The following is a 21,389-nucleotide window of genomic DNA, read 5'->3' as shown; positions in this document are numbered from 1 at the left end:
AGTAATTCAAGTGATCCCATGGATATTCTGCACAACTCAGGGTTAGAAACCAAGCTAGTGTTCCTAAATTTCACATGTAGTTAAGCTCAACATCACGATGATACCAGTACTCCTTCATCACAATATTTACACAGGTAAAGCAAATAGACAACAGCACTACAAGTACATAGGTGGGATCCTACTGTATCAATTTAATCATGGAAAATCCTACAAATACTACTACACTCTCATTTATACATAGGAGCATGTATACACCTACCTTGTACCTCTTCATCTATTTCTTCTTATACATTTCTAGGAATCATCTCTTCTCTTCCTATGGTGCTACTTTTTTTGTAGAAGTTCAAGTTTCAGTGTGTTACTGTATTTGTAAATAGTTAATTAGGTTATGTTATTTTGTTTGTTAATTGTTTGGTTTAAATTGTATTGCAATATGTTAAAACAATATACTTGTAAAGTGATAAATGTTTATTATTAACTTAATGTAAGGGTCACAAACACACCCATACAGGTATTCATACATGGACTCACACAACTATACAGTTAGTCACACAGATGCAGTAGCAGGGATAACTGAGCCACATAAGACATTTTAAAAGCGACAAACATGGCATTTCGCTCAGTGAGTTATCATCTCGTTCACATCTTCATAGGTTGCTGGTATTCTGATGGCCACAGCTGATGAACGTTCTCCCGAGGGTGCTGTAGTGGTGGAATATTCTGTTGCACTAAGTTTCTTGTGAATGATTCAGTTGTACACCCGTTCATGAATTGGTTTCAAGTGTTTACAATTGGGACTTGTCCCATGTGAATACTTCTTGGCAGTGCGGCTGGATGACTGTATGTCGTAAATATTACCCTGCACATATTTACTGTTACCGTCTTATCCCCAGCAGGTATAGTTAAGTAGTTCCAAACATCACTTTCTTTTGTGGTGTTGTAGAGATATATATGCATATGTTTGAAAAGATTGAGTAGAAAACTATATTTGTAAATAGTTAATAATGGTTAATAATAGTTAAATAAAATACACTAAAACACCCAATGGACATACCAATGCAAACACTAACAAACCGAGACATTCAGCAATGCAGACTCTGACACACCTAGCTAAACAGTAATGCCTGTACTAACACACCCAGGCAGATACTGACACGACACACCCAGGGGCTTTCATGTGCACACTAACACACCCAGGCATACTGTAATGCAGACACTGACAAAGCCAGCCAAATATTAATTCATCAAATAACAAACCCAAGCATACACTGATATATACACTGACACACCCAGGTACATAGCAATACAGACATCGATACACCCAGGCATTCAGCAATCAATTCAGAAACTGACAGCCAGAGAAACATCAATGCATCCAATAACACAACCAAGCATACACAGACACACCCAGGGACAAACCTCTGGACACACTGACAAACCCAGGCAGACAGCAATGAGACACTGACACACCCAGCCAAACAGTAATGCATCCAGTAACACACTGATTCATATGCTAACACACCCATGCACATAATGATGCATACACTAACATACCCAGAGACTCACTCATGCATACACTAACACATACACTACCACAGCTAGGCATACACTCATACTGATACACCCACTGTCACACCGATAAACTCACTGACACATTAAAAACACAGGGTAAGCTTTTTGTTTGAGTCGATGATGGTTCTAACAAGAACCTTTTTTTCTAGAAGGGGTTTTTAACAGTTTTTAAATTGTATTCTTGTTATTTTGTTTTTGAACAAAAACTAAAGAAGACAGTGAAAAGGGTAAGGATGGGGGAAATGTAAACAATCAGGGGACTTCACTCTTCAGCAAACATTTTGTTGTCTTTGACTGCAAAGAAAAAAACTCACAGCAAAGCTTCTTCACTGTATTCAATATGCGCAGGTTTGAAAAGATAACTATTCTTGGAGAGCAAGTAGCCAGCTTTTCTATACACTTATACAAAAGCATTCACAACATACCACTCCACCAGTCTCGAAAGGAAAAACCAAAGCAAATGCATATAAATTCCAAGTTTAATTTTAAATTAAAAACAAACCCATAGGTATATATACAAAGTCACATTAAAAACAGTAAAAACAGAACCTCCAATAGTTTCACACAGTGTTAAAAAACATCAAAGGAAGATATCATTTAAGACATATATATTTGTCATTTACAGTGGTTAATTGAAAGAATCAATAACGGTATTGACATCATTTGATCTTATACAAGCAACACTTTGTTCCTTGAATATAACCCAATAGAGACAAGTGTCGACGCATTTCGGTGGTACACAAGCAGAATGAAGCCACCTTCTTCAGGACAATGAATTATCTACCCCTCTTTACGAACAACTCAGGAAATTCACCTGTTTGGAAACAGAAATCAAATATCAACTAGAACCCCCTTCATTCCAGTCACAGATTCATTTGTTTTACATACAATCTATACAATATTCCTGCTTATCAGATTATTAACAAACATCTAGGAGAATTGTATTCCTTAATGAACTTAGTACATAAATATTAAATCGATTTACATGTTCATTTGCCTCATGTTGCCCACTCTGGACTGGGAAGTATACCACCGGTCATCCGTTCAATCAATCAACCCTACATACCACAGCCTTACTGTATTACTGAACTCACCTATAGTGTAAAGGTGAGGTTGATTATACAGGCTGTTCTCAGTTTTGTACAGATGAATCAGCAGTACATTCCTAGTTAAAAACTAGAAACATAAAATTCCAATTAGGAAAACATCTAATCTCATCAATGTTAGTCTTCCCTTTGGTTACAAGATAACCCAGATAGACTTAACCTACCATTCATGTGAGTCCATAAGGGTTGTCACTCCTTATCCCACCTCACCAGGTGTGGAAATATTAAAATCAAAAGGGTCCCGCTAATCAGTCAGTCCTATGAGCAAATATAAATTGAATGTAATTTTTGAAAAATAGTTTTATTACAATTTTTTATATATATATATTTTAGGATAAAATCAGTCAAGTCTCACTAAGGGGTCTCCACTGAACCCAAAAATGTTATGTCCCATATTAACTATATTCAAATTTTAGGGACATTACTGAATGAATAAACCCACCTTCTATGTAACAGTTTCTTTAAGAGTATTCCCTTAAATATTGGCCACATGGTTATTCTTACCACAGCTATGGATCACTGACGTGGTCTGGGTGGTAAAATATGACATGAATGTCAGATCTCTTTTGCCTACCCCACAGTATGTATTTATGTATGTATGTATGTATGTATGTATGTATGTATGTATGTATGTATGTATGTATGTATGTATGTATGTATGTATATATATATGTTCCTACACAGTTGCTCCCTCCGACCGCTGGGGCCCCGAGGGAGGTGGCGCACACACCGGCAGAGCACGCCGGTAAGTAATTCTCAGCAAAAGGTTCCCATTGATGTGCGCTCTAAGTGACACAGATTCCACAAGGTAGTCGATGTTCCAAGGGTGTTTATTCACAACATGTTTCGGCTTGCAGAGAAGCCTTGATCACGTGATTATATCTCAAATCCTATCCATATGGATATTCCTTATATTATAATATATTATAATAATAATGCGCCCACAGAAGACATTTTTACAGTGACAAGCATGTGGCATTTCGTGCAGTGAGTAACCATGTCAGTTAATTCCTCAAAGGCAGCTGGTATTGTAGGGAGTGCAGCTGAAGATGGTTCTCCTAAGGCTGCTGTAGAGGTCATCTGTCCGGTTACAAATTATTTCTCTTGCATCATCTGTTTGTATACCCTCTCATGAATTGTTTTTAGGTGCTTCCACATAGAACTTGTCCCATGCAAATATTTCTTTGCAGTGCCCCTGGATAACTGCTTGCCACAAATTGTGCACTTGATATATTTTGCTGATACCTTCTAGGTATAGTGAACTGCTTTCACACATCACTTTCTTTTCTGCAAGGTGGTGTGTCTTCTTCTTCATCTTCAAGAGGTTGTGGATCCTCATCTTGGATGAATGATGTAGCTTCAGCCATTGTCTAAATGCACAGAACTGCTGCTGCTCAATACTCCATCTAGAGGCTTCATTGGAAAAGTAACTGTCTTTGGGTGTAGCTTTCCATGTGGAAGGGTGGGGTCCTAATGCATCCAATCAGAAGGCAAGGTTTGGGTGTGTTATCGCTTGAATTCACGATTCCATTACGTAAATTCACAAATCTGCAAAACTGGTAAAATGAGTAGATTTTTGGGAAAATAGATATGAGGGTTTATATATACCTGTAAATATGTTCCCACTGTTGTTAATAATGACAACTTAGGGATGTACATGTGGGTAGTAACTTGTAACATTTTCGTCAAATTCATGGATCTAGACTCGTGTATTCTTTCCGATCACGTGAACGGGAGTACAAATCCTAGAGTAGCAGACGTCTGTGTTTTGGAACCCACAAATTATTTGAAAACATTAAAAAAACTTCTTTTACTTAACATTAAGTGCGTATGTGGTTTTTATACTTTTAAATGGATAACAAGTTTATTTATAAAATATCTATATTATTTAAAAAGCTTAAAGAAAAAAAAAAGACAAGAAAAATAATTGCAATACCCGTATGGGCACATGCATCAAGATAAGGAATTGCAATTCCTTAATAGCGATATTTAAGAAATTGCTATTTAGGAGTCGTAATTCCTTATGCATGTAGGTTTCGCAAAAATATAGCGATTCCTAGACATTCCCTAATAGCGAATCGCAAATTGCGATTCGCTATTAGGAAATGCTTAGGAAATGCTTTCCCATTCATTCTTATGGGCATAGAGGCCCATAGGAATGAATGGGAAAGCATTTGCAATTTGCAATTACCAAATAGGTAATTGTAAATTGTGAATGCAATTGCAAGGGTGCTTGGTGGCCTAAGGCCCCCCTAATGCACCATCAAAAAAGATAAGTGTGCACATGTGGCACACACACATGCCCTACGGGCATGCATATGCGCCACATGGCACTTAGAAATATGCAATTCTGTGCATTTTTCTAAGGTTTTGCAAATTAACATCAACTTGAAGTTGATGCTAATTTGTGATTCCTTAATGCAAAGTCGCATTTGAAAATGCTTCTTGTATTCCATTTAGAGAATCTCAAATTGCGATTCCCTAAATGCATTCGCAAAATAGGTAATCACAAAAATTATGATTACCTATTTTGCAATTGCATTTTGGGTTCATGCATCGCAAATGGCTTTCTAATTCTGCGAATCGGCCCGTTTGCGATGGGTAAAAAGCTTGATGCATGTGCCCCTTAGTATTACAAATAAATCCTACAAATTAACAAAAAGAATATTATTAGAAGGAGATAATATATTACAAATGTAATTTGACAAACCTAACAAATTCACTGAAAAAAGGTTACAGGGATGTTATACTTAGGAAATAACGGTTACAAGTCCAGTATAGTTAGGAAATAGAATAAACAAAACCTCAGAAATTCACTGAAAAAAACAAAGGTTACAGGGATGTTATAGTTAGTCTTACATTTCACTCGTACAAAACCATAGAAATTCAGCAGTTACAGTTACTGAGCTAAGTATAACTTACGCCCCTGCAATGCACTGCTTATGACCTCACATATTCCATCACTCATGACATGGTAAGTGACATCACTGATAGCATCGCTGCTGACATCTCAAATTACATCATTCACAGCAACACTCACACACTCACTCACACCCCTATATAACCTCTCATACACCCACTCTCACACAACCCCTCACATACCCATTCACAGACCCATACAAATACTCACACAACCACTCATTCATCCATAGAGCCACTCACACACCCACTCACTCACTCAGCCATTCACACAACCACTCACTCACCCATACAGCTACTCATACAACTAGTCACTCACCCATACAGCCACTCACATAGCCACATACTCACCCATACAGCTACTTAGACACTCACTTATTCACCTATACAGCCCTCACAAACCCACTTACTCACCCATACAGACTCTCAACCTAACCACTCACTCAACTATAAAAGCACTCACACAATCACTCCCATGCCCACTTACAGACCCATGCACACATTCATACAAGCACTCCCACATCCGCTCACTCACCCATACAGCCATTCACATAGACACTCACTCTCAACACAGCCATTCACACACCAACTCACTTAACCAAACACCTGCTCAAACAGCTATTCACTCGCCTATACAGCCACTTACATACCCAGTCACTCACTCATGCAGCCATTTTGACACCTACTCACTCACCCAGACACTCACATGCCCACTCACCCACCCATGAGCCATTCACAAAGCCACTCATTCACACATACATTCACTGACACACCCAATCACTCACTAATACAGCTATTCACTGACCCACACAGATATTCACACACCCACTTATACATACAGCTAATCACACAACCACTCACATACCAATACACCCACGCAGACACCCACTCACACATGAAAACACACAGTGGTGCAGTCACTCACATAATATATGTTTGAAATAGTATCACTCATTAGTAGTACATAAAGTATACTAATTTAACTTTGATGGTACCTTGGTAATATGTTTAACACTCATAAACTTTTAGAAAACACTCACAATCACTGGATGATTTCATCAGTGATGTAATTTGAGATGTTATCAGTGATGTCATCAGTGATGTCACTGATTATGTCATGAGTGATGTAATATGTGAGATCATTAGCAGTGCATTTCGGGACGTAAGTTATAGATCGTTCATGTAACTATAACTGCTGCATTTATATGGTTGTTTATGAGTGAAATGTGAGCCTAACTATAACGTCCCTGTAACCTTTGTTTTTTTCAGTGAAAATATATATATATATATGTACACACGCACACACACACACACACATAGGCTTTTGTACAATGCATCCATTCATCATACAATGCATCCATAATTCAAAAATGATTGACAAAACAAAATAAGTATTAACAAAGCCAAAGGTCCTGCAGCCAATTCCAACCATGTTGGACACAAATGTAATATGATCTGGCTCCTTTGTTTTGCTTAATGCCATTCATTCATGCATCAATTTTATTCTGATGGGATCTCTGGTTTTGCAGATATCATCTTTCACTGAACCTTTCACTGAATACTTCTTCTTGCTGTGCATAGACCTTCTCCCTGGATGTTATTCTACCATCTTACTCAACACATCAGGTAGATTGCATCCTAAAACTCGGTTATGTGATCAGTCCTTAATGATAAAGCTACACCACACAATTCGAACTAGAAGTGATTGGGTGCTTATCAGCATCCCACAGCTTGCCGTTCTTTCATAGAGTAGTTAACATAAGCCACTCTAATCATCCTAGCAGCAAAATCAACTATCCTTTTTCTCCTCACCATCTAATATCTATATTATACTAGTACTAGTGTTGCTTCAAATACAGAAATACTAACATCCTTGATTAAGAAAATTATTTTAGTAATGGTAAGCCTACTCAATGTAAGTGTTAAACTAAGCTCCCAGTGGATAAAAGAATAAAGTTGAGTACAAAAAAGCGGGAGGCATAATGGGGCAGAGGCCCAAAATACTTGTGAAAATTGAGAAATAACTACATACTCAACAGAAACATGCACTCAACTATGACAAGCCTTAGGCCACATTAAACTTTCAGATGGAATAACCTACAAAACTAACAGAACCCAAGGCACAGGGTGGAACCAAACTGCCACCTTGCCATGAAATGCCTGAAATCTGGACAGTCCCAGCATGCATTGGATTAAACCCCACATCCCAGGAGCAGCTAGTGAAGGATATATACTGAGACCCTTCAGTCATTTATTGGATTCTAACTCTCTTATCTGTAACTCTTATTTCTATATTCTACCATAAACTCAAAAGTAACTAGTGTGAGATACACAACACTTAATAATAACTGTAAATAATTAAAAAGCTTCAAATGGCATCTTAAACTCAACTGAGCTCATATAGCTCACTCTTTTTTTAATCTGGGCCCTCATAGGTTCACCTTATCTAATATTTCATCAACTAATTAACAACAGTTTTTGTTAGCTCAAAAAGGATCTCAACTCCTGTTTAGCTGGTTCATGAGTCTTCTTCACTCCACCTAGTAATTTCTGTTTTCACAGCATCTTAACAAATTGGATTTTACCTGGAGTTGGCATTTCTCTTTGTTTACTTTTGACCAACTTCATTAAGTTTCACTAGCACTTTCCTCCACATTAAGTTATGTTTGTACATGCCCTTACCATATACAAATATGTCAGTCTCAAAGAAGGAAACATTTCTAATTTATTTACTCTAAGGATCTTAGCATAAAATGTGGCCACAGAGAATATCCTGAACTGTGTTCTACATCAGTTACATATATGCCCTGGTCACACCTTCTGAAATATACCAAGGGAAAAATGCATGGTAAATATCATGAACGTTTGGTGTGATATGCAACAAAGTCAGCATTTTATTACCCGTTGACGAGGTGGGAAACTTATGTATTTATCACACCTGATAAATTTAGACCCCTGTAGCATCAAATGTTATCAGGTGAAAAAAGTATCACTTCAAATACTGGGCCATAGACTTCCTAAAATCCATTTAAGTCTTGTCTCTATGGTTCTGCTTGACGTTTCTGAAGATTCACACTATATTTTCCTCCATTGCTTCCATTACCCTGGGACGGGACTTCAGAGTATACACTCCCCCCTCCTTTCTACCGCTGTAGTGTTCATTGAACCCTCTCATTCAAGCAAAGATTTCTCAAAGAGCTATATTGCATGAAAATCAGGAGCATCACAATCAGTCCCTAGGACACATTAATTACCCGTTGAAGTCTTACAAGACTCCTATGGAGGAAAATGTTCCTGTGTCGGCGCTGTCACATGCATCTCTGCATTACTCTGCAGAAGCCACTTGGGAGCGACTTATACAAGATTACATTATGTTTATTGGTCCATACTGATTTCTAATAGCTATACAAGATTTCACAAACCCGGATGAAGTCCTTTTTAGGACGCAGCTCGTCGGCTGGGCTGGAGTGCGATGTTCGATGAAAAAAAAAGAAAACTATTTTGGATACCATATTGTGGCTCCCGTTACATGATGGTCTGAAAATAAGTAATAATTACTTGTCCATTCAACTATGTTGATCATTTGAACTATTGAACTTTCAGAAAATAATGGTTTTTGAATGTATGAAGTGTTCCCTCTGTTGTAGAGTTTTCTGTTTATGGTTGATGGTCCTAAACAGTGGAACCACAAGAGGTTAAGTGATATTGCTTGATATCTAAGTATTAATATCAGTGTGGTTGTCTAGGCCAACACTGCTCTTGTGTCTGTGAATACTCCTATAGGACTGTCTGTAATATTTCCCAGCATAGAATTATACTACTGTTCAATTTTGGATTTACATAATCTCCATATAAAATGCTTTAAACATCTATAACCGTTATATCAGAATAAAAGATACAGATATTGGTACTTTACAATATACAAAGTAAAACTTTGCAGAGTTTACAAATGAGATAAACTACCAGTAGAATAGATATGGATTCAATAATGCATGCCCAAACAACGAACATTAGCCTAAGATGCTTCGCGGCATTTCTAGAAATGTATGTGAGTTACAATTCCTAAATAATTAAGAAAGCATACCTACTGAAGATGAATGGAAAGTAATCAAAGCTCATGGTGTGGCTGTGCAATGATTGTTATGCACTCATACATGTGTTCTGAGGTATGCTTCTTTACAATCTCAGTCTCTTTACTCATGATGAAAATGAGAACAATAAAATATCTTCCAGCAAATAAAAAGCATTTCAGAGGAGAGAAATCATGAATTTTAAGTGCTTTAAAATACCCCTAGGGTACTCACACACTGCACCTAATACAGGAGGCCCACCACACATAATTATAGATGGATAGTAGTCAATAATGGCAATATTTTCCTCCTAGGAGTTCAAGATGTTAGAACTGTGGGTGTGAGATGAGGTTAGGCATGGGCGACATGTCAGGGTGAGTGGGGATGGTGATAACAGAGGGTGAAGGTGACGGAAATCTATCTGATCATACTTTATTTGTAGTACGTTTTAAGAGATTTTTTCATATGCAGATGATACCCACCTTATCTTTTCTTTTTCCACTGATTATCTTAAAGGATATGACTACATTTCAGTGCTGTATGTTGTCAGTGGCTCGTTTAATGGATGACATTTGTCTAAAATTAAATCCCAGTACAACAGAGATCCTACTGTTTGGAAAACACAATCAGTCTTGGGGAAATCTTTGGTGGCTGCACAGCCTAGCCCCCCCGCACTCAAATCTTCTGTGAAAAATGTGGGCATATGGCTGCACGACTCCCTTAGTCACCACTCTGGCAGGTACTTGTTTTGGTCTTCTGAGAAGACTGAAACCTATTAAAGGCCGATTTCAACCGTGAATTCGTCAGATTATTACTCAATCTCTCGTGCTATCCCACCTAGACTACTGCAACATCCTCTATCTAGGTTGCAAGAAATCTATCCTAAAGAGATTACAGACGGTCCAAAAAGCAGCAGCCAGATTGCTGTTTTTCCTCCTGTAGTTTTGCTTCACTTCAGGGCTTCTTCACAAGCTGCTCCTGTTGCAGTTGGAGAATCAAATTCAATTTAAAGCCCTTAACACGGCATATAGGATCATGAAAGCTCAAGGTGCTCCCATCCTGTCTGATCTAATGTGACCTTATCTCCCAACCAGAGCACTTCTCTTGACCGAGCTAAATCTGGTGGTGACTCCCCAGTTCTACAGGAAACGTGCAAGTGGCTGCTCTTTTCCAGCTTTGGCTCCGGCCCTTTGGAACAGTTTGCCTCTCAAGCTGAGAAATAGCCGGAAGCATTCTGATTTCAGGAAAAAGCTTAAAACCTGGCATTTCATTTATTAGAGGCCCTGATTCCCTTTACTGCTCTTTCAGCTTTGGCACATTGGTCCAGTGGTCAGTGCTGGGAAGCCCTGTTGCTGGGACAGCTATGCACTTTATAAATTTAATTAGCATAACATAACATCAATGAAAAATACCAGCGCCTAATAAATATATATATATATCTCTAGAAAATCCACAAGTAAACTTACATTACAGGATTCAACGTTTTCTTACTTCGGTCTGACTGAGACTGCTCAATTGTGATGACTTGGTTGATAGCTTCCACCTATTTTTTCAAGCAAAGGATAACATGTATTCATTAAAACATCAGAAGGCCAAGACTTCACACTTTAAAACAATTGGCATATACATCTGAAAAATGTAATCATTTTTGGATCCAAAATTCAGGAATATGCGATAGCTAAATAGCAACCCATGTTTTTGGGTAAGCACTAAATCTTACAGAGTGTGTTGAAGGATTTTTAAAAAACTGGAATAAATATTCAGTAATAGAGGGGCATCTATCTTGCAGCCCATGATTGTGACTAATAATAGTAGTAAACCTTAGATTACCAAAACAGATTCTGTTAATAAACCTTAGATTACAAAAACTATACATATTTCTCTTGTACAAAATGTTACATTCTAAAATGCAGTAGTTTTAATAAAACACCAATTTAAGTATTTAAGGCCTTCACATAATATAAGTGAGACAAAACCTGGGATTTTCAAAACCTAATACATTTAAACAAGTATGACTTGCCTTAAAATATGGCTTTTAAAGAAATCCTTTAATTATAATGGGAGCCCTTATGTTGTACATTTTAAAATATACTTCTCCTATTCCTTTTGATGTCTAGAGATATTAGTTTGCTGAGATTAGAAAACTAAAACCATTATTTGTAATGAACACAACATTTGAGTTGCTTCTTGTATCAAAATGGTGAGAGTATTCACCATTTAATCACTAATTGTCACATATATCTCGCATTGGGTAATGGGAATGGTCGCTAAAAAAATAGTCTGATTGTGGCACTGGATCCGTAGTCACCCTTGAGAAAGCCCAGAGAAACTCAATCCAGGGCCTTTGACAAAGAGGTCACAAAATTCCCAAATATTACAAATATATACACATATTAACAAAGAGGGAGTGGGATCCCACCACAGATGGAGAACTGGGGAGATGTTTTGTCAGTTGTCCATGTTTCATTGGAAATCTATTGATTATTTTAGGTTCTGATTCATTACTCGGCTGCCTAGAAAGTTAAAAATCTCTTTATGGTGGGTTACTATTACGTTTAGAGCACATTCCTATCTTTCTTGCACTTCTCAACGAATCCTAGGCTTTGTCCTGAAAAGAATTCAAATGTGCAGCCCTTAAGGTATATTGAAATGTACCAAGTCTACATTTAATTTTTGCAGGTATAAATGCAACATATATTTGCCATGTGTAATTTGGAGAAACACTTTCCCCACCCATAAATTGCGTGATTCAGCAGACAAACTGCACAGTTGTGAGATCTTTGATGATGTAACATCAATGTAGCTGGGGAACAAAGCAAAGGAACAATAAAACAGCTAAACAAAGATGAATGAAAATGAAGAGACGGCAGCAGAACAGCAAAGAAGTAATGTACATTATCAAAGGCAATAGCTTTGGGATATTTTAAGCAATCGTCTTAGCAAATTTAAAGAGCAGTTTGGCACACATCCAAAGGTTTTGTAGTGCAATAGAATAAATATGGGTGTCCTTGGCAAAATGCCTTGACCCATGAAATTTGACCAAAATGTCTGAGACCAGGGGACATACTGCAAGAGATCCCAGGCATGGGGAATCTTTAGTTGTGTTTACGGAATACCACCATCATGCAGTGATGTACATCATACAGTTTAAATCCATACTGGCTATGGAACCTAGAAAGCGGTCAGAGGTGAAGGATGCTACACTAGGGAGGTCCAATCTTCTGTCATCTATAGTGTATTGTCTGTAGTCTTTATAGAGGTAAACAGATAGACAAGTGTGTCACTGAATATCAGAACTGGATGGTGCAGAGTGAACATTTAAGGTGTAGATGTCAGTTGTAAAGTATGTCAAGGAAAACTTAGTAAATGTAAGGTGAGTGAGGGAGTATATATGAAGGAAAAATAGAATGAAGTGATCTGCCGCCGAATTAAGAACCTTTACAAAAGGGTGAACAATGAAGTGATCACTGACTTGTAGAGGGAAATAGTTTGGTATCAAAGGAGGGCATTCATTTAAAGCATTAAGTACGAACTATGTAGCAGGAAATGGTGAAGGCTACATAAAGAACTGCAATAGACTGTACATATCAATTATTCAAAGAGTGTACACTAAGTAACAAGATAAATGTGAAATATATAGCAGCTGGGGGGGCGTGGTTTGCGGTGCCGTGGAATGGCGGCTTGCTAAGCGAGCTCCGCCAGCCGGGAATTTATCCTGCAATTATCCGTACACATGGGGAGTATCCATGGTGCAATTCTACGCCCGGAGTGTTACCAGGAGCTGGAGGTGCCGATGGTTTGGTCCGGGGCTATCGTTGTCCCATCTGCAGCGGAGGGCGAGCCAGAGTTGTGCCGAGCGGACCAGGGTGACTTCTGCCCTCTGGAGGGCGGCACGGTGGCGAATTGAAATTGAGGCCGAGGTCCAAGCCAAGAAGAGGGCCACTGTGAAGCGACGCTCACAAAAGAGAAGAGGTTCGGATCCCTTAACATCTCCCCGGAGTCTGGGCGGATGCGCTAGCCAGTCGCAGAGGGCACGGGACGACAGCGGCAGCCCCGGCGTCTCCCCGCCGCATCTTGCACCTGCGGTGCCCTCTCAGACTTCTCCAATCAGCGTGGTCATCCATGGGGGGCCGGCCCGACTAATTGGATGCTGGTGGTGGAAGATGGAACTGGCGGGATTGCTGGCAGAACTGGAGATTTGGCGGTAGATGCAGGCCTTCCCAAAAGCTCTGGGCGCCATTTTGTGTTCAGCTGCGTGGGCTCTAACTGAGCGGCGGCTGGTGGGATCTCGTAACTGGTGCTGACATCTGGCTGTGGTGCGCTACTGCAGGGATCCTGGCTGCGCTCTGAAGGGACAGGTTGAGTGATTTTCTGGATGACCGCACCGGTCTGCGCTGTTTGCACCCGTGGCAGCATTGTTGATCCGATCAACACCTCCCAAGAACTGAGGAGCTGCCGTGATAAGGACTTACTTGGTCAATCATTGTAGTCCCCTTGATCGGGCCATCTGCTACCTGGTGGCGGAGTCTGCATGGGTGATGGTCCTGGCAATACCGCAGCGCTTGGAGTAGTCAGTGAGTTGAAGTTGCAGCGCCGGTGAAAGAGGGGTTCGTCCGGAGTGTGCCTACGCTGCTGTGATGTGTCGCTGCTGCGGGGGAGCCCACGCGTGACTGGAAGACTCCTTTGGATCTGGGCTGCTTGGTGAAGGGGATCCGCTGACAGAGGAGGCACCTGTGTGGCAGGGCTGAGGCCTTTTGGAGTGTATTGAATGCCCATTCCCGGCGCGTGGCGCATCCCGAGAAGTTGCTGCTAGACCAGTGCTGTTCGGGATTCACATGGGCCTAATCGCCGCGCAATGGATAAGCAAGACGCCAAGCAGCCAAAGCTGAATTTAGAAAATAAGAGGTCTAGGGGGAAGATCAACGCACCCTCATGCTAGAGATGCGGTCCAGTCTACGGAATATAGATACCAAGTTGGACACCCTCACCTCCCAACTGGATGCAGTCAAGCAGCAAGTAGGGGCACATGAGACACGTCTGGACGTGTTGGAAAATCGTCATTTGGATTTTCATGATTTCCAGGTAGAGACCAAAGACAGAGTCCTGGGTGTCATCCATGCTAAAAATGAGGACCTGGAAGCGCGGTCCCGCAGAAATAATTTGCGTATCACTGGGATCCCGGAAACAACGGCCAGTCCCAAAATGGAGACCTACGTTGCTGACCTGCTTCATGAACTCTTCGATCCTCACTTATCATCTGTCTTTGGGGTGGAAAGGGCCCACCGCTCCTTGGGTCCTAAACCACCGGTTGGAGCAACTCCCAGGCCCATGGTTGCCAAAATATTGAATTATCAAGACCGCGACCTCATCCTTCGTCTAGCCCGGGAAAAAGGGTCAACTGCACAAAAAAGGAAACAACGTCTCCTTTTATCCCGACTTTACTCCGGCTGTGCAGGCGCAAGACGCAAATTCCTGCCAGCCAAGTGTATTCTGCTCCAGGCACAGATTCCATATTCACTGCTCTACCCTGCAAAGCTCTAAGTGACACACAAAGGCACATTCCACTTCTTCACGAATGCGAAATCGGCACTGAAGTTTCCCAAACATGTTGGAGGCAAGAGGAATAAGCAGTCCGACGGCCATACAGAGACACAAACTGATCGCCACAGTGACAACGACTGATTTGGGTAGTGTAAGTTTACCACTGTCTGAGCCTTCAGCTACTAGACTGGGAGAGCTCCGGGCATCATCATTCAGTTTTGACTGACCTACTGTTAATTAAGTGGGGTAGTGTGTGACTAGGCAACGGGATGTCCTCCATTGTTGGGTTTGGTTATGGCTAACACTGTGGTGCTCTCCTAAGCACTCTCGGCCACCCTGTTCTATTACGGGGGAGATCGCTGGCATCATCATGCCCTCATGGGAGAGCTCCCTTTAGTAAGTATTCTGATTCTTTGTTTGTTCTTTTGGGTGGGTATTCTACAACCTGATTGGGGGGTTGGAGTGGGTGGTGGGTGGAAGGTGGGGTATGTGGTTCTGTTAATCGCCAGTATGTCTTTCCGTCACTTAACTGCCTGCAATCTAATAATCGCAGTTTTTAGCGGCAGCACTCTCGTCCTTGTCCTGCTCACATGTACCTGGTTAGTCATCACGCAGCCAATCTAAGTTTTTTAACATGGAACATTCGGGGTCTAAATGATGGCAGAAAGTCCAGACTTGTCCAGGCATATTTGGTGCGGCACAATATTTATATTTGTATGTTGCAGGAGACACATCTTAATATTACACCTTTCCCCAGGCTCAGACATAACCGTTGGAGTAAGATATACTCCTCTATATACTCTAACTATTCCCGCAGGATTGCTGTATTGATTAGAAGGGGCCCGGAATGGAAGGAAGGGGAGATACATACCGATCCTGAGGGGCGTTTCAATATTCTTTTGGGAACACTGAGAGGCACCACAGTCGCTATTGTTACACTATACGGTCCCAATGTGGACACTCCTGGGTTTTTTCAGGACATTTGGGCTCGAGTTAAAGCAACCGGTTGTAAAACTATCATATGGGAGGGTGATTTTAATGTGGTATTAAATGATGATTTAGACAGAAAGGGGGCATCCTGCACTTTACACCCGGCTGCCAGCGCAGTGCTAAACACCATATTAGCAGACAGCAATTTGGTAGATGTTTGGAGATGCAGACACTCAGGGGTTCGGGAGGGCACTTGCATATCGGAGTATCATGGAGCCTGGTCGACGTTGGACTTCTGGCTTGTATCACACGATGTTGCCACTTGGAACATGGTTCGGTGGACTCGGTGGCGACCCTTTGGGAGGCCTTTAAGGAGTGCATTAGGGCTAAATGCATAGCTCTACAGGCGGGGGTTTTAAAAGCGATTTGCGGTACAATTGCTTCCCTTGAAAAGGAAATTAGGGATCTTGAAACACTTTATTATGCTTCTGACGACTCTGACGCATTGGCCCTTCTGATATCCACAACACTGAAACAACCTGGGTCTAGGGCTGAGTAAAGAAAGTACACAAATTGGCCAAGGTAAACCCCATTACAAAAGTGACAACTCTATAAGAGAGCCTCTCCTTAAACAGGACCCATCAATCACTTAAGGTGGTTAATTGTTATTATCATCTGGGTCTGTATGCTCCAACCTGCTGGACCAGTTCATGAAACAGTGATCCGGTCACTAGCATGGAAAAAGCAACACAGGAGGATCGTCACCTGATCCCTCACGGGTATTGTCTGGGATGAAATCTTACCCAAAGAGCAAAACGGGAGATCCTAATTTCAGCAGTAAAAATAATGATAGAGTGAATTTAAAAATGGCTAAGGATGCTCAAAGATTCTTTATTGGTAGAGGATCCTTGTCAAGGTTAAGAAGCAAAATGGCAATGTGGCATAAATAATTTTGTCATTATGCTATTGTCCATAGCATGATTGGAACAAACGGGGTCCGAGAAGAGGTAATTTCTATGGGGGTCCACAACAACCACAATGGTGGCCTCCAGGTCCTTTTAATTATCCACAGCCCTTTTTTCCTCATCCTGGCTTCCAAGGCCCTTTCCATCAGGATAACTTTCAACAACAGCCTTTTTTAGGGCAGGGCCAACGTCGGTCCAGAGGAAGGCGAAGATCAGCACAGCCCAGTGTACATTGGAGTCCACCGGCATCTCGGACACGGAGCAATTTGAAGGATCCTCCAGTAGCGGGTCCCAGCAACACGACAGCCTGATTGTGAATCTGAGCAAACGGATACTCAACAAAGACGAGACCTCTGTCCTTGAAAAAGGACTTGGGTATGTTCCAACTCACAAGGGAGACCCATTTCAGACAAGACAAGAACTCGCGGGTTTCTTTAGAAAAGTCAGATTACGGGCTTTCTTCAAAGATAAACCATTAGAAGACAACCAAGAAGATGAGTCCAATACTGGTCTACGCCCTAGATCGACTTTCACTCCACCTGTTCATATGGTCCCTCCGGAAGTATTAACGTTTGAGAGGGCTGTCCTCAGAGATGCTGAAATCATTTTTCAAAATGAAAACCGCTCCTTTTCCAACTTATCCAAAAGCGAACGTTTTGCCCTCCGGTCGTTAGCAGATGACAGATCCATCGTCATAAAGTCTGCCGACAAAGGGGGTGCAACAGTCATTATGGATGCGGATGCATACCAATCAGAATGTAGGAGACAACTGAACAACACGAGTTTCTATCGTCGCATTAAGCTGGATCCCACCAAGAGACTTCTCGTGACCATAAAAAATCTGACAGATGAGGCCCTTGAACATGGCTGGATTACTGCGCATGAGGCTCAGTTCCTCTATACAGCATACCCTATTATCCCCTACTTTTATGTATTACCCAAAATACATAAAGGGGTTTTTCCTCCACCTGGTAGACCCATAATTTCGGGGATAGGGTCTGTTCTTGAACCCCTATCTACCTTTGTAGATTTCTTCTTGAAACCCCTTGTAAGAACCATGCCCTCTTTTGTTGAAGACACGAAAGACTTGCTACGCATCCTGGACGGGATGCCATTTGATGTCACCCAAGACTTTCTGGTGAGTTTTGACGTGGAGTCATTGTATACATGTATTCCACAGGATGAGACACTAACCACGATAAGAATGCTCCTTGAAGGTGTCTCCCTGCAGAGCCCAACTCCAGTGGACTTCATCATGACATGTGCAACTATAGCCATGAAAGAGAACTTCTTTAAGTTCGAGGAGGATCTCTTTTTACAAGTCTCTGGGACTTCCATGGGGAGCATTTTCGCACCATCCTTAGCGAACCTGTATGTCCACCAGATCGAGCAGACCGAGATCCTCTCTGACACAAATCCGTTTCTAGGTCATATTCTGACCTGGAAACGTTACATTGATGATATTTTTGTCATCTGGAGGGGCTCGATCGAGACAATCAGAGATTTTCACACCTGGCTGAATAACATGAACAGGTTCCTGAAATTCACCTGTGATTTTTCAAGAGAAAGCATATCCTTTTTGGATCTACGGATCAGCCCAAATAATGACACTCTCAGCACTGAACTCTACAGGAAACCTATGGCACGGAACTCCCTCCTTCATTTCCAGAGCCACCATCCCAGAGCTCTTAGGGAGAACCTTCCATTTGGGCAATTTCTTCGCATTCGGCGGAATTGCTCTGAATTGTCCAAATACAATGAACATGCTTCCTTTCTGTCCACACAACTTCAGGAGAGGCAGTACCCTAAGAAGATCGTCAAGACATCTATGAAAAGAGCTAGGAACAACCATAGAGAGGCTCTGTTTGAGAAGAGGACACAGGGCCCCACCGAAGACAACAAAAGGATTACTTGTGTCAACACGTTTTGTAACTACTCTAATGCACTCAAGAAGAGCATCTTAAAGAACTGGAGGGTACTCAAACTTGAGGGTAGCTCTCTACCTCCTCCCCTCTTTGCCTTTAAAAGGGGTTCGAATTTGAAAGATCAATTGGTACATACCCGCCCTAAATTAATGAAGAACCCAGAATCAACTACATTGTGGGGATTACCGCCAGTTGTGGGTCATTTCCCATGTGGGACCTGTTCAGTATGTCCTCAAACTCGGCATACTACTGAGGTAGATATTGGGACAAGTAGACCTTGGTCCCTCAAAGCACACACGAACTGCAATAGTGAAAGGGTGATCTACCTAATTAAATGCCCCTGTAATAAGAACTATGTGGGCATGACATCACGTAAGGTCAAAGTGAGAATCTCGGAGCACAAGAGCACGATTCGGTGCAGGAAAAGTGCGACCAAGCTCACTAACCATTTTTTATCAGTGGGCCACAAGGAGAATGAGCTACAGTGGGTCATTCTTGAACAACCATGCATTCCACCTCACATTACTGACATTCAGAAGTTCCTTTTACTCAGAGAGCAGAGGTGGGTGCACAGACTGCACTCAGATACCGAGGGTCTGAATGATGAGATTCCTTGGCTGTTGCTATAGTGTTGCTATAGTATTTCCTTACAAAGAGCTTTAAGGAGTTGGACTGACCTGCATGTCAGATAGATGATACTATTGGGAGCTTTTGATTTAGTCACACTCACCTTATTGAGACTGCTTGTAATGCCCATTGTTATCTGTATTTGACCTTGAGCACTCTTGGTTGGTTCTGAGACGATAAGACACTGCCCCAAGTGAAGGACTCTGGGTATTCACATACTGTAAGATACGGCATCCCAAGCACCACTCTATTTATACTCCGATGTGATACACTGACTTGTTTGCTATCTGATCGCGTATAGCAACATTCCATCCACACTACGAGTACGAGTGGGCAGGGCACAGGATTGAGTGGTGTATGGAGTGTGTTACAGATACCGCACATGCTTATCGTGGGTGATTCAAATACACTCTGATGTGTTCCACTGACTCGTTTGCTATTTGATCACTCATAGCGACATTTCATCCACACTACGAGTGTTAGCGGGTAGGGCACATTATAGAGTGGGTTACAGATACCGCACATGCACACCGCGAGTGAGCGACTGCAGGCCAGCGTTCCTTTCTCTGCGCATGCGTTTTTACCGAGAACAGGTAGTTTCGTGGATTCAAATACATTCTGATGAGATCCACTGACTCGTTCCATCCACACTACAAATGCTATCAGGTAGGGCACACTATAGAGTGGATGACAGATACCGCACATGCGCATCGCGGTGGAGGGACTGCAGGCTAGCGTTCCTTTCTCTGCGCATGCGCGTTTTTCCGTTTTTCTGTGAACAGGCAGTTGTGTGGACTCCTAATCCGGTCCATCGCACCTGTATCGACTACGGAGATAGAGGGATAAATAGACAGTTTTGGCTCGTCCGCCGATACCTCCGGTCTTGATTCATAGACCGCCCCGGGGTACCGAAGGACAGGTGAGTTTGGACTGTGTTACTCTGCATACTTTGCTGTGTATGGACTGGGTGGTTTGTGGCACTCTAGTTGATTTGATTTGCTTAAATCTCTCGTTGGTCTTAAACTCTTGATAGCGTAGAGAGATTACTTTTCCTACTTATACTGTCTAAGTCTGCTCTGACCTTTAACTTTTAGGGACCTGCAAAATCTGTTAAGAGGCTTGTCTCCTTGAGATTCTTTTCCATGTGGCTCTTCCACTTACCTAGTAACAACTTAACAGTTAGCACGGTATTGAACACCTAACCGTCTCCATTAGGTACCTCAGTCTGGGTCCTTCTACTTCCTATTTTTCCTGCTTACGTTTTGATTGACCAGCTTTGCCATCCATTGCGCTGCTTGGGTGCATCTCATGTTTTACACCATGCCTTCAAGAGGAGAGTTTTTTCAGGTATTACTAGCTGTTACCTGTTTTCTCTCCTATTGTTTTTATGTTTAGAGCGGGGCCCCTTTCCCTGAGTTGAGACCAGGTTGAGGTGAGGGCAGCGCCCACTTGATATGGGTAAGTGCAATTCAATTTACCATATTGAATGCCTTTCAGCATTAATATATGCGTGATTTAAGGTCATTTAGGATTAATGACCCCTGACTATGTTTGTACACAATGGGCCATTGTATCTTTTTATTTTTCCACAGGTATCCGGTTTTGATTGTTCCTGACCTGACCGGTGCGGTAGGATTAGTTTATTCACACAACCCTTTTTGAATATTTTGTTGACACGTTTTCACATTTAACCACAGCAGTAATCTAGGTCCTGACGAAAGCCCTGATACTATT

At 41.5% G+C, this 21,389-nt stretch overlaps 1 protein-coding gene across 2 annotated transcripts in view; it reads right to left on the bottom strand.

The window, feature by feature from the left end:
• MYRFL (myelin regulatory factor like) overlaps positions 1-21,389 on the bottom strand; it is an 872,690-nt gene that overhangs the window by 443,940 nt on the left and 407,361 nt on the right. For both annotated transcript variants that reach the window (XM_085652512.1, XM_085652513.1), the window contains exon 8: positions 11,134-11,210. In XM_085652512.1, coding sequence (XP_085508638.1) covers positions 11,134-11,210 — 77 coding nt within the window. The remainder of the gene's footprint in view (positions 1-11,133; positions 11,211-21,389) is intronic.

The sequence above is a fragment of the Triturus cristatus genome, chromosome 4_1, assembly GCF_964204655.1.
Source record: "Triturus cristatus chromosome 4_1, aTriCri1.1, whole genome shotgun sequence".
Lineage (NCBI taxonomy): Eukaryota > Metazoa > Chordata > Amphibia > Caudata > Salamandridae > Triturus > Triturus cristatus.
The sequence above is the reverse complement of the archived record's forward strand: the minus strand, read 5'-3'. Positions and strand labels throughout refer to the sequence as shown.